This window comes from Equus przewalskii, chromosome 27 (genome assembly GCF_037783145.1).
Source record: "Equus przewalskii isolate Varuska chromosome 27, EquPr2, whole genome shotgun sequence".
NCBI lineage: Eukaryota > Metazoa > Chordata > Mammalia > Perissodactyla > Equidae > Equus > Equus przewalskii.
Genome location: NC_091857.1, coordinates 10344415 through 10357920, shown reverse-complemented (window position 1 = coordinate 10357920; position 13506 = coordinate 10344415). Strand labels below are relative to the sequence as shown.

General features: G+C 34.2%; 1 protein-coding gene across 12 annotated transcripts in view; it reads right to left on the bottom strand.

Moving 5' to 3' along the window:
- ROBO1 (roundabout guidance receptor 1) overlaps nucleotides 1–13506 on the bottom strand; it is a 1062925-nt gene that overhangs the window by 471661 nt on the left and 577758 nt on the right. For 8 of the 12 annotated variants that reach the window (XM_070597856.1, XM_070597864.1, XM_070597866.1 and 5 more), the window contains one exon: nucleotides 5623–5706. The exons of the other annotated variants lie outside the window; for them this stretch is intronic. In XM_070597856.1, the coding sequence (XP_070453957.1) occupies nucleotides 5623–5706 (84 nt within the window). The remainder of the gene's footprint in view (nucleotides 1–5622; nucleotides 5707–13506) is intronic. 12 annotated transcript variants of the gene reach the window in all.

The following is a 13506-nucleotide window of genomic DNA, read 5'->3' as shown; positions in this document are numbered from 1 at the left end:
TCTTTAGACATCAGAGAACAAGAATGAATTCTCAGAAATTTAACACATAATAAAGAAGGAAAACATTTTGCTAAAAGCATTAGTAAACAATAAATATCAAGGATATTTCCCAGAAAGTTGGAAAGAACATGACAAAGACTTAGAAATTAGGAAAGAAAAGATGAGAGATTTAATGAATCCATCTAAGAGGTCCAATATCTCACTAACAGGAGTTCCAAAGGAGAGCAGAGAAAACAGAGATGGGGCACTATCAAAAAACAACTAAAAAAATTTCCTATACCTGAAATAAATGATTCTCTAATTTTAAAGGGCCCATCTAGTACCCAGAATAATCAAGGAAAACAAATAAACCACAAGCAAACACAAACAAGCCACCAAAATCACATCGTAGTAAAACTTCCTTGCTTTTTATGTTTTTGAAGTTTAATTAAGATGTGGTTTCTGGAGACTAGGCTTCTCTTAATAAGATGCTGAACCAGAAAGGAAGAAGAAAGGAGATTAGGAAACAGAAGATCCAACATGAAACAGTGGTGGAAAAAGGCATGGATTTAGAGAGAAACTATTCAGTTTGGGTCAAAAACATGGAGGGCTTTATGAGGGAGGTGTCCAGAAAAACCTCAGATTACTGAAATATTGGATATGATTAAGCATTTAGGAAGTTAAAAAATGCAATTATTAACTCCAGAAAATAAACAATCTCATACAAAGAAGGAAATGCAATTATAGTATTCTACCTGGCTCTGCAGTAGACTCACCTAGGCACAATTTGCTTAGTCATACGAACGCAAACTCTGCCTGTAATGTAACAAAGAATGTGATAACGAGAGAATGGGAAAAAAGATTTACCAGATAATGTCTAAAACTGAAAAATCAAGAAGTACTTGCATATTCATGTTAAAAATATGAAGGAAACTATCAGAAGAAACATCTGAAAGAGTAAGAAAAGAGGTTGTTTAAGGGAAGTGTGTTCAAGGATAAGGAGGTGGAGTGGGGACCCTCTTGTTTTTGTTTAAAACTTTCACCCTATTTGATTTTTTAAAAAGATGTGCACTAGTTATTGCAATAACAATGAGCCTCGGGTGAGAATTAGCAGAGACCTAAAATATTGGTCACTAAACCTGTGCTGTTGTGTAGAAGGAGCATAGCTAATCTATTTAATTTCTAACCACATGCTCAAATGTAGCTTGTAGCCACAACTTTATTTAAATTAAAGACTCTGAGGTTGGGAAATGTGTAATTAATTTTGGACTACTTCTCTTCTGGAATATTGAAGCAGATAGCAGGCTCTGTCACCATTAGTAACAGCACATGTTACTACAGGTAAAGTGTTTAGAAAACTGCACTGAATACACGAAGTGATAATAAATGCTAGTTATTAGTATGAATACATAAATTAAAAAAAATACATGTCACGATGGAGTTTCGTTTTATTTTAATTGTGAAATTATGCAATTAAGAATGTAGAGTGACAGACGAATCAGTGTCACCATCAATTAATAGTTACCTGTTGAGATTCCAAAATATAAGGCAAAACATGGTTTTGGGGTTGCTGTTTGTGTGCATATGGACAAATATCCTAATTTGCCCAGGATATTTTAAGAAAGCATGTATTTTGTTTTCTTCTAAACATAATTATAACCAAACTTTACTTGGAGGTAGTGTTGATGAGTAGAAGACTCGATTATCCCCATTTGAAATTACTCTGGGATTTCTGATATTCTGACATGGATAGATTTTTACTTAAGTTGACATTGACATAACTCTAATAATTGCTCCGTTTTAAGATTTTAAAATTTGCTTTTAGCTTTTATTTCAGTATGCTGCTGTAAGCAAAGGAGGCCAATCCTTAAAACAGACTTATGAAGATGGGCTACATTATCTTATCTTTAATATGTAGAAATGAGGACAAAGGATATATATTAGACTTTAAAAATAAAATTTACAGACTTCTTTTGGTACTCAGAGAAGTGGATAAAGTTAATTTCTTTCATAATTACCAATTATTGCTTTCTAAAAAGATTAAGAAGCTACTAAGATGTCATTAGCTCCCACTTATTCTCTGAATTTCTAAGTATCAATAAACTTCTCTTTAAATTTTATGTCACTGACTAAAGCTGTACATGGATTATGCATGTATTTCAGACATTTGATTATTTTTAGACATATTACTTAATTTTTCTGCATTTGTAAAACACCATATGCTCTTCCGGAAGTCAAAAACAATGTACTCTTTTCAGGAGCGCCTTTAAAAAAATCATTGATTTTTATATATTCAACCTCTTTGGGATGTGTGTGTGACCCCACAAAGTGCTGATTTGAAACCCCATTTTACTTGTTCTTGCAACAAAGGCTATATATTGTGAGCTGTTAAATAATCCCCAATATTTATGACACACATGGTTAAACAGGAAATGGGCTACTTCTCTGCAAATAATGCACAAGTCCATTTTAATAACACACCACAGAGCCACCTTAGAAATTGCTGTGCATTCATTGATTAGTGAGACAGAGACTGAAATGTTTTTAAACCTTACATGGCTTTGTAGTATTGTATCTGGAGATAGCAAGGAGAAAAGGAATCAATATATGTTTCTTCCCTGAACTCTATATTGCCATTTTTTCCTGGGCCTCTCAATTAAATCACTTATACAATTTAGATAAGTATGGTATATGATTTAAGCAGAAACTACTATTAATAAGAGGTTATCATTTGTTGACTAGATCACTAATAAGACTATAAATTCATGTGCATGATATGAGATCTGTGGATTCTAGTTTGATGGATCAGTTTGATAGTGATGATCTCAAATGGTTTGAGTGGCAGAGCAGATGTTGTAGTGACAAATTAGCTTGCAGGAGAAATTACACTCTTTGTTATGGTCAAAAAAGGGAGAAGTGGGGAGGTATACATGTGGATTTTAGTGAATTGGTAATCTTCTTTTGGGACGTTTCATGTTCCCCAAAATATATTTTCCAGAATTGTACAGAATCCTCTGGGAAGCTTTTCTTCTTTACATATATGGATGTTGTGGGGAGACAGAAAAGACTCACACATCAGCTCAATGAGGTGAAGCAACATGTACTAAAAAATAAACTTCTAGTATCTACAATTCGTATAGTCATTTTGAGACATTGTGCAAAAATACAGACAAGAACAATCCCTGATACACTTACTTGTTAACTTTCATGGATATTTATCTTGCAACTAAATATATCAACGATTTATTTGACAGCTGCTTTGTATATTCTCTGAGTTGCTTAATATTTATATTTTATTTCTGACAATGTTCTTGCTGCTATAACCAAGGTTACCAAAATCTAGACATGCTAAACTCTCGACAACTTACATTAAATATGTAAAAATGTTCCTGAGCAGATAGACCATCTCACTTCCTTCAGAACTGAGTTACCTCTAGTAAAAAGATTCTGTCAGCTCATATAAATGGGATCATAGTAAAGGAAATTCACACACACACCCCCTTACACTCACACCCACCCATATACATTCACACAAAAGATTAAGAATCTGTGGGTAGTTTCAAGTAATAGTTCGTATGATTATTTCAACTTCAGAGCCAATTGAGATCTTCCTTTATAATTATCAAGCCAATAAAAATCATTCTTTCCATCTTATTATCACGTCTAGTGGAGGTTTTAAGGAGCAAAAAAGGGAAAAGGTTAATAGTAAATGAAAGAGACACAAGTAGCATGTTTAATTCACATAGTAGAAAAGAAGTTCCTGAATAATCAAGAATTTACCAAAACAAAATACATTGAATAAACTTCTTTTGGTACCAGAGTGTGTAAACAGTTAGTCTCAGGAACAAGATTATTTGGAAGATTGTTTTCCAGTCACTTTGCATTAAACGTGCTGCTTTAATTTGTTCCCTTGTAGCATGTAAAGATAACTTTATAAGTTTATTACCTCCTATTAATTCACCTAATGATATGTTCAATAGCAGAAATCTGACTACTGATTGACCCGAGGGAGAAAAATAAATAGGAATGAAACATTCAAAAAATGCTACATTTAGTCTTAAATGCATTGTAACTTAAGTTCTCTTAATTCAATACTCCTACATGATTTATGTATTGCTTATATATTAATTTCTGGAAATCCATAAAAGACAAAGAGCAAACCCTATTAGCGTATTTAAATAATACAGTTGTTTAGAATGGGCGAGCAGAAGGGAATAGAACTAAGATGCATTGGCAAATGAGGACCCATGAGAAAGAGCACCACCTCAGATTCCTCCTTCCATGAATATGAACTTCCTTGGTATTTATGGTATTAAGAAATGACATTTGCAACTCTTGTTCTAGCTAAGTTTCAGAAAAAGTATAACTCCCTCACCATCTCGTTGCCAACGGGCTTTGATTTGTTGATCTTTTAATCTCAGTTTTTATTTTGAAAGATAGGTAAAAATAAGTTATCTGTAAGAGTAAAATATGATAAATATTAAAGTTGTTTATAAAGGTGTTATTAATTTTAGCACTTATTCCAAGTGTTTAAAACCTGATATCATGTAGCCAAGGGATAACGTTGCAGAAAATTATTTCTATGAAGATAGTGAGATGCTTCTAAAGTACTAGTTTATTATTTTATACCAAAGTGAATTGTGTCTATTGGGTTATTCTCTTTTCAACACAATCATCTGTAAGATCATAATGATACAGATGAGTTTCCCATTATCTCTAATCCTTACTACCCTACCTCACACACACACACACACACACACTCACAACCTATCTACCTCCCACAACCTAGCAAAGTCTGTGGAGAACTGTGTTAATAAAAACTAATAAAATATATAATAAACAGCTTTATAACAAGACCACTATCACATCATTATCTGATTAAATGGGTTATAAGTGATGTATTTTTTCCTTTGCCTTTATCTAAAGATTTAGTCAAATTTTCTCAGAGTTAGATGTGTAACTTATGTAATTACATTTAGAACCCCACTTACAAATTCTGTGCAGAACATTGAAATATCCTTCTTAGACATTTATAATATGAATTATTTCCAACAAATTCATTAGTTAATTTACTACTTTTATGCTGGTGTACACATGCATCTGGTTAAGACGTGGTTCATGGATAAGGTAACAATAAGTCATGCAAAAGGAATCCTGAGATATAAAATGGTAGTTATGATTTGCATCACTCTTGTTAAGAGTTTGCCTTCTGTTGTTTATAAGACTTCAAGTGTAACCAAAAAAACCCTACAGATAATTTTCAAACCCAATTACTTACAGGTAGTCTTTTATTTCTTTTGATTGCCATTTAGTTCAATATGAAATCTCTAAGAAAATAGTATTCATCTAAACAGAACAGCAATATCAAAGTTCCAGTCTGATAAGCATTCTTTTATATTAAAAACAGACAATAAGAAGGCATGCAGTTTTCATGTTAAATTATTTTTCCCCAAAGTGTTTACTTTAGCAATATGACCTCCCAGCTGAAGGATGAAGTCCAGAAAATGAGGACAAGAAGTTGTTGTGGTTGTTATCCTAGAAGCAGGATGATTAGGTAATTTTATACAGGTGGTTGATGACTGATGGAAGAGGAGGCAGTTGAGGAGGAATGGATAGTTAGTATTCGGGAAAGAAACACTCTACCTGTATAGCCCAGCGAATTGTCATCGTTATCAGAGGTGGGGATCGGCGTCCCGTGGTCGTTCCCCGTCTCTAGGTCTTCAGGGTCTGTCGGAAACAACACCAGAGCTGCTGATGGGGTCACGGTAGTAACAGTAGTTGCCATTTCGATCATAGCATGTCCAGACACAAGTAAATCCACATGTGACAGAAAAACACACAGGGACAACACACAGCACACTTCCTCCTCGCTCCTCCTGCGGTACACTAAGCCGGGCGAAGGTCTCAGCGTCATGGCTTATACTTTCTACTTCTTCTCCTTAATTTCCCTAATTCTCTGCTCTGCCTGCACCTTTGCTGCACTTCAAAGCTGGCGAAGGGCTCTGACTGCCCTCTGTGAGGCCGCCAGCACGGACTGAGGGAGCATATGGAGGAGGGAGAGGGCAGGGTGGCTGAACGCTAGCATTGCTAATTTTCTACCTTATTGTTAATCAAAGCTATTGACTGCGATCACTCCCCATCATCGCTTCATCTCCTGCCAATTACAGACTCAAGGGACTGTATCTCATATGGGTGGTGGGGGGGGGAGGGTGTGGGGAAAAATAGGGTCTTGTCAAATAAGAGGGTGGATGATAAAAATGTCATACTTTTTCTGAGAAACAGCGAAGAAAGCAGGGCAAAATCACATCTTTCACAGGTCAACAATTTGCCATCTTAAAGGACTGAGATAAATTTACTGAAATGAATGCAGGAGTAAAACAACACAACTTTGCACATTTTGGTCTGAATATTTAAAAACATTCCAAATTGATTGAGATTCTATATTACAGTCACCCAGATAAGTATTTTCATTCATCCGTTCTTATTTTCCTGGAGTAAAAGAAATGCTTTTATATGTTTTTCAAATTGCACATTCATTTTCTTACGTAGAATTTTAGAGATGAGGCTAAGCATAATGACACTCAAGTTCCCATATCCAGAAGCTGAGGAGTAATATAAATATATGGAGAAGCCCAATGACATTGCTACTAATTTCACTTGTGCTCAATCACTCTACATGTCATATCTATGTGTGTTAGATAAATATGAGCAGGGTCTCTCTAGCTCCATTGCTGATAAGCAGACACAGACACGATAAAACCCAAGTGTGTACCTCCTAAATAGAATACTGTGGAGTCATAGGTCATTCAAGTTGTGGTGTTCTGCAGGCTTTTTATCACCTTAAACAGCATCTACAGAGGGTTTCTCAGTTGGAGCAGTGAGGAAGCACAGCTGTTTACCGGAGGAAGAAAGCCTGTCAGTTATGAATGAAGCAGCGAGTACGCTCAGGTAATGCCCCTCTAGAAACATCACAGGGGTCATTAATTTTGTTTCCTCGCTAGTTTTTTAGCTAAGTTGACACATTTTGTCTTAGACACAGCTATTCAGGGATGATTTAGAAACTTTTAAAGAGGATAAAAAGTCTAACATGGGCTGGCTTTGTGGCTTTTGCGTAGAGCATATTTATCTACTCCATGTGCCAGCCTTTGCTGCTCCCCACCCCAAGTGTCATTTAATTAACCTGATGAGGTTAAAATGAAGGGAAAAGAAAGGTTCAGATCTGTGCAGACAAAGGGGGAAATGCTCATGATTGCTCGATTCCTCTTGCCTTTCCAGTGATGGCTGTTGTCACATTTGTCCTTAAAACTGACTCTGGAAGTGGTAGAGCGGGGACAAGTCCACTTTCTACCCCTCCAGCCTGTTAACTCAACTTGTATGCACAAGTGGTTGACGTCAGAGTTTTAGTCACATCAAAAGGACAACATGGGAAAAGGGCATTTTTTTGTATTTTGAGGCAATATTTGTACAATGTTCTGCCGCAAACTGAGTAACCTTGTTCCCGCAGGCTCACCAGATAAAGGAGGTTGATGGAGGAAGATAAACAGAATGTACTTGTTCAAACGGATTAAAAGCCTTTTAAGGGGACCTCCCCTGCTTACCTACAATCTTGTTTTAAAAGATACGATGTGTTTAGGGTCACCATAATTTTAGACAAATTATTCTTAGTAACAAATGCAGCTTTTCAAAGGAAATACTACTTTTAATTTATGATGGAATAGTTTACTCAATGTGGATACATACATTTCTAATCACTCTGTTAAAAAAACAGTAAAAATCCATCCAAATCCACGACATCAATTAAATCAGTTTTAATACAAAATCCCAAAACTTTTGGGATAAGGTTTGTGCCCCCTTCATTACTGAACCCACCCTGAGAATAAGGACTTCCTGTAAAAGCGACAGAGGTGAGGAAGGAAGTTCACTGTCATTTGAATCGAGGTACCTAAATCTGTTCACAGTAGATTCTTCACCTGCATCTAACTGACCCTAAGCGGTATCTAAATTCGCTTGCCTGTTCTCGCCCCTCACCCTTCTGGCCCTTCTTCAGCTCAGGAAAGCCTAGACTTTGCACTAACCTAGGAATCTTGCCATATCTATAAAGCGCCTTCTATGTACCTATTTCTGTCTTTAATTAATAATATTCTAGACCTAAAGGAAACAGGTCCATTTTTACTAACTTCACTCACTTTTTTCTTCCCCCTTCTTTCTGTCAAAAGATGATTATAACAGGAAATAACCATTTGACTCACCATATGCGACGTGAAGGACTAATTCAAAGAGTCCAAAAGATATTTATTTAAAGTTTTTGTTAAACAGTATTGATTTATGTGAGCCATAGACTAGAACGTAATGAGGCAAGAGGTTATGTAGAGCTTACAATGTCTGAAGGAGGTCTTCTTGGGTCCCAAGTCTGAATTTGGGATGGTCCAGGCCTGAACTGAAGTAGGTGTGGCTGCCATTGACAAAAGCTGCCATCACATCTGGAAATGCACCTGCACCAGGGGTGCTGGGTTTTCTGTGTCTGCTGCACCCATGAGACTGTGGATTCTTGAGGGTTAGGGAATCTGTCTATTTCACGTGTGTACCTACCGCTTTACACTGGACTTTGCAACATTGTACGGGCTGAAATGTTTTCTTTTTCTTTAAGATAATAAACTAATTAATGAACAGAGCATGACCAAGAAGACAAACCTCACTTAAGGGCTAGGCCTTCAATCTGAAACAATTTGAAAATACAAAACTGCACTTTCTGCACCAGTGTCTTAGTCAGAAAAATAAAAACTCGCTTTAAATTAATCCAAATGCTATTGTACTCTATCTCCAGTATCCGTAAAATCACATAAAGCATTTTCCAATATAAACAAGTTTTGAATCATAAAATCATTGACATTCAGGGTTGGAAATGTGCCAGACGGACCTCACAACAATCTTACATCAACTACAGATTCATCTGAAGTTAGTGGCCATTTGGCTTTCCTTGCTTTTCAAAGAAAAATTTTTCAATTTTACAATTAAGTCCTTTCTTTTATGTTCTGTTAAAAAAAACCCGCTATTTTTTAGATTCTAATTCCATTTCTAATCTGTGGGGCCACATGGAACTAATGCCTCATCTATGAAAGCCGGGTTCCGTCCCAACACTGTTTCACAGGGCTCCAGACTTCATCCTTTTCTTGTTCAACTAGCTCTCTGTAGATATCTTCATAGAGGCTCAGGGCTTCAATTTTTTTTTATAAGATGATGCAAATTCCACATTTCTTAATTAGATATTCTACCAACGACCAAATCTTGTCTCCACTGCTTATTCAAATTCACATGGATTCCAAGAAACCTCATACCTTCTCTTACTAAATACTAAACTCATCATCTTTTCCTTTAAACTACTCCTTTCCTATATTCCCTATGTATGTTAAGAAAGTCATCAACATATTATATTTTTAATATTTTAGAACTCAGTGAAATTTTAGTTTCTGGGGTTAAAACTGAACTCTGGCCTCTAGGCTTATTGTTTATGCTGGATTTTGCTGCATGTTTTATTTTTATATTTTTTGGAAGGGGTTGTATGCCTCATTAAAACTTATAGTATATAAGTTTTATATATATAATATATACATAAAATCTTATATATAACCATATAACATACATATTATTTATACAAGCTATATAATATATGAGTGGGCCATCTTACAGGTCTTTCATAGATTTAATAAAAGCAACAATGACAAGAGGGAATAAAGATCTGTATCTTCCTTTGCAATGGAAATTATGCATTTAAGGAAACTTTAAATGCAACAATTCAATAAAAGTGATACAACTTTCTTTAATAAGTAAATTCAATAGCAAATTTGAAATTTTTTAATCTGTATAATAACATCTTTACTAAGATTTCCCCAACACCTATAAAAATATAAGGGAAACTTCGAATTAGAAAAATCATTATATTGCAACTTTTGGTAAAGTAATTCATTCGCGCAAGCATCATCAGTGGATACTAAATCTATAAGAAGAAAAATGGTAGGGGACACCATATTTCACAGTGCCAAAGTATCACTCCAGAGATTATTTGCTAACTGCAAAGGGGAAAATGTAGTTTTATGATGGATAGATCTGGCAGTAACCTCTTGAACTCAGTAATCAAACTTCATATCACCAATAGTGAGTAACTAAGATGGGAAGACAATTGTGTGATACAATATGCAGTACTACTTATGAAGTGTTTGTGCTAAAAACTCTGCCCTGACTTCATTCAAGACTTAAGACTTACAAAGTAAAATCTGTAGAAAAAAACATATTCTTCAGTTACACATGTGGAATAATTGTGTGAATTATCTCTAACTTGCTCTCAAATGGTTCATAAAAAAAAGTATATAGAGACTAAAGCAAATACAACATAATATTAACAATTACTTTATTATGAAAAACATTAGAAAAATTTTAAAGCAGGGCCGATGAAGATTGAGTGGTCTAAAGCTGTCCCTACAATGTGCAGCAGAATTTCATGCAATGACTTTTCTTTCAATGGTGATATGATTAAAACAGCTAATATTATTTCTGTAGCACAAAGACTCATATTTGTCCTACCAATCAACCCATATTTCTCTAAATTATTCTTCATACTATGGTAGCCAGTCTTACACTGTAGAAATATAGAGGCATAAGAGAAAGATCTATTGTTTAAATTCAGCTTCATTTATTTCCTTTTAATTTCTAATTGTAATTTCTAGCTCAAAACATTTGAGTTTCCATCTTTACCCTTTCTTTCTGTCTTATTCAGACAGTTGTGTAAATATATGTTAAAAATAATAGCTTTTTCTCTTTGCCCTACTGTAAAGTGTCAAGCTGGTCTCTTTATAGATTTGCATTATCACTGTGCAGGTCTTTGGCATTAATTGACATTTTGAAGATGACCATTAATAAAAGATTAGGGAAAAGCAAATGAATATAAACTACTATCAATATGAGAATTGTGTTCTACAAATTGGATCAATTCTCATTGATTCTTTCCTACTAATCAAGAGGAATGCAGGGAATGGGTACTTTAAATGGAGTACTGAGAACATTTAATTAGAAACCCAGGCAATGAATTACAAAATTAAGTACCAAAACTATGTTTGTGAAGCTTTAAATTTGTGTCACAATTATACAAGATCAAATTAAAGTTAAATTCAAAATTCTGCTTTAGTCATGTAGGATTAAAATAACTATGGAAGGTATATTATTATTTGCCCTATTCTTTTGAACTGGAAATAAGTGGAGAAATAAGAGTTAAGTTGTAGAGATGGAGAGAAAAAAAAAACAGCAGTAGGTGTTTTTAGGTAGTATCTACTTAAAAAAATTTAGAGAATGAAGCAAAAAAATTCATCACAATTAGGCCCAAATGACTTTTATTTTCAGAAATTTCTATGCCATAGAACATTACATATAATATGTATGAAGTTTTAAAATTGTGTGACAAAATGTTGAATACCTATTTTTTTTAAAGTAGCAATATGGTAACAGATAGAAAACAATGTGTTACAACCATCTCCAATTTTGCTATTACAAGGAAAATCAAGGTTTCTTCCTTATGTTCCTTTCAAAGATAAAGGAACCATAATTATAATGATCCATGTGGATAATGATTGTCAGAAAGTATGTTTAGATAAAATAAATCAAAACGCTAAAATTGATGTAAAATATGTATTCAAATACATTTTTTAGTGAATGGATGGTTCTTCTTAAATTTGAAGACTTTATCATCCAACGCTTCTCCATGACAGAGTAGGTAATGGTAACTCACGACCTGACATGCCAGGATTGTGTTAAATGAATAACTAGATTTCATACAACAATCTCAAATTATGTGTAGCTGCTTTTTCACATTTTCTGGTTTAAGTGATTGGATAACTGAATTAATCATATGTGAAGAAAAAGAAGTAAAAACTGTACTGAATATAATCACAACTAATATTTACATAATGCTTTAGTTTATTTAATATAATGTACATCATTTCATATGTATGTATGTTTTCTCATGTAATTCTTACATTTCTAGCATGACCACAGTCATCATAATCATATCGTGATCTGAATCATGCATGTTTCCATTTTAAAGTTGCTGAAACTAAAGCTCATAGAATTTCTTTGGCTTCTGTCACGCAGCTGGTAAACAGTGGATTTGGAATTTGATTCCAAATGACTTCTAACTTAGAGGCATTCCCTCTTTTCATTTACCCCATGGCCTCTCTTTACTCATTGATCTAATTCTAGGAACTGGACGGAATTTCAATAGTATATAAGCAATGGGACACCAGGTTAGCAATTCTTTTCCAGTCACTGAACAATAAAATTGGATAATTTCACAAATCTATTTCTGAGCTCCATTAAGCTTCTTCACTGTCTCCTTTTATAGACAAGATAAAATAAAGTAGTTGGTAAGGTAGTTGGTTGTGTTTAAGGTAGAAATACATGGTAAAATATTATTAAAATAGGTGTTCATTATTAAAATAAGGCTGTGCCCACATAGTTTTAAATATGGAGATTTGGGGAATCAAACCACTGACTAAAGAAAATGAAGATAAATTCAGATTCTGTTTTCTTGACAATTACTTTTTTAAAATTATTTTTCAACAGCGAAGATTTACCTTTTGGTATAAGCTTCAGGGCACTTAAAACAGGGTCACATGTTACTCATCTTCGTCTGCCTTACCCTAGCACAGAGCTAAGAACAGAGTGAGGAATCAGTACCTTTTTATTGAATGATTGGATGAAACACTGAGGCATAGTTTTGCTGGAGTCAAGAGTTTAAGATGAAGGTAACTTTACTCAATGAATGAGTATCAATTATTTCCTTATTAGAACTTTGTTACATATTTATCTATCTAATAATCACTCTAAATCTAATTCAAAACCTCACTACGGGAAATCACTGTTGATGATAGAATAATATCTTTCTCCCTTCTCCACTCTCTGTGTAAATATATACTCTAGGAAATAGAATCTTGTTAAAATCAGGTGAGGGTTTTACTGGTAAAAGTTTTCCTTCTTGCATGTTGAAAAGGGATGATTTACAAATATCCATGAAAAACTAGATATAAAAGAAAGTGTAATAAATAGTGATAATTCTCAAAACTGAAAGACGTTGTAATATGAATAAATAAGAAAGGTATTTAAATAATGCCAGGCAGGTAAGTTGTATTTTGGTTCTATGAACTCCGAGCTGAGTAATTTCAGATATAGATACAAAGATAGATATATCCTAATTTGAACGAATGGAATGCATTTTTCTGAGAGGCTGCTCTTGAAACTGAAGTAATAGAATACAAATTCTGAATTAATATTTGGTTTGCCAATGCCAAATTCTATTTTTGAATTTGCAAAAATGTTACAATTCTTAAAAAAATGGAAAAATAACTACATGAAAATTCTCAAGTACAATTTTGTTTGAGCTGATTTGGTATATATCCAGCTACACCACGCTGATTAAATCTGATTAAATAATAGAGACCTAACGCATATTCAAGCAAAACATCAAAAAGAAAGCTGTATGTA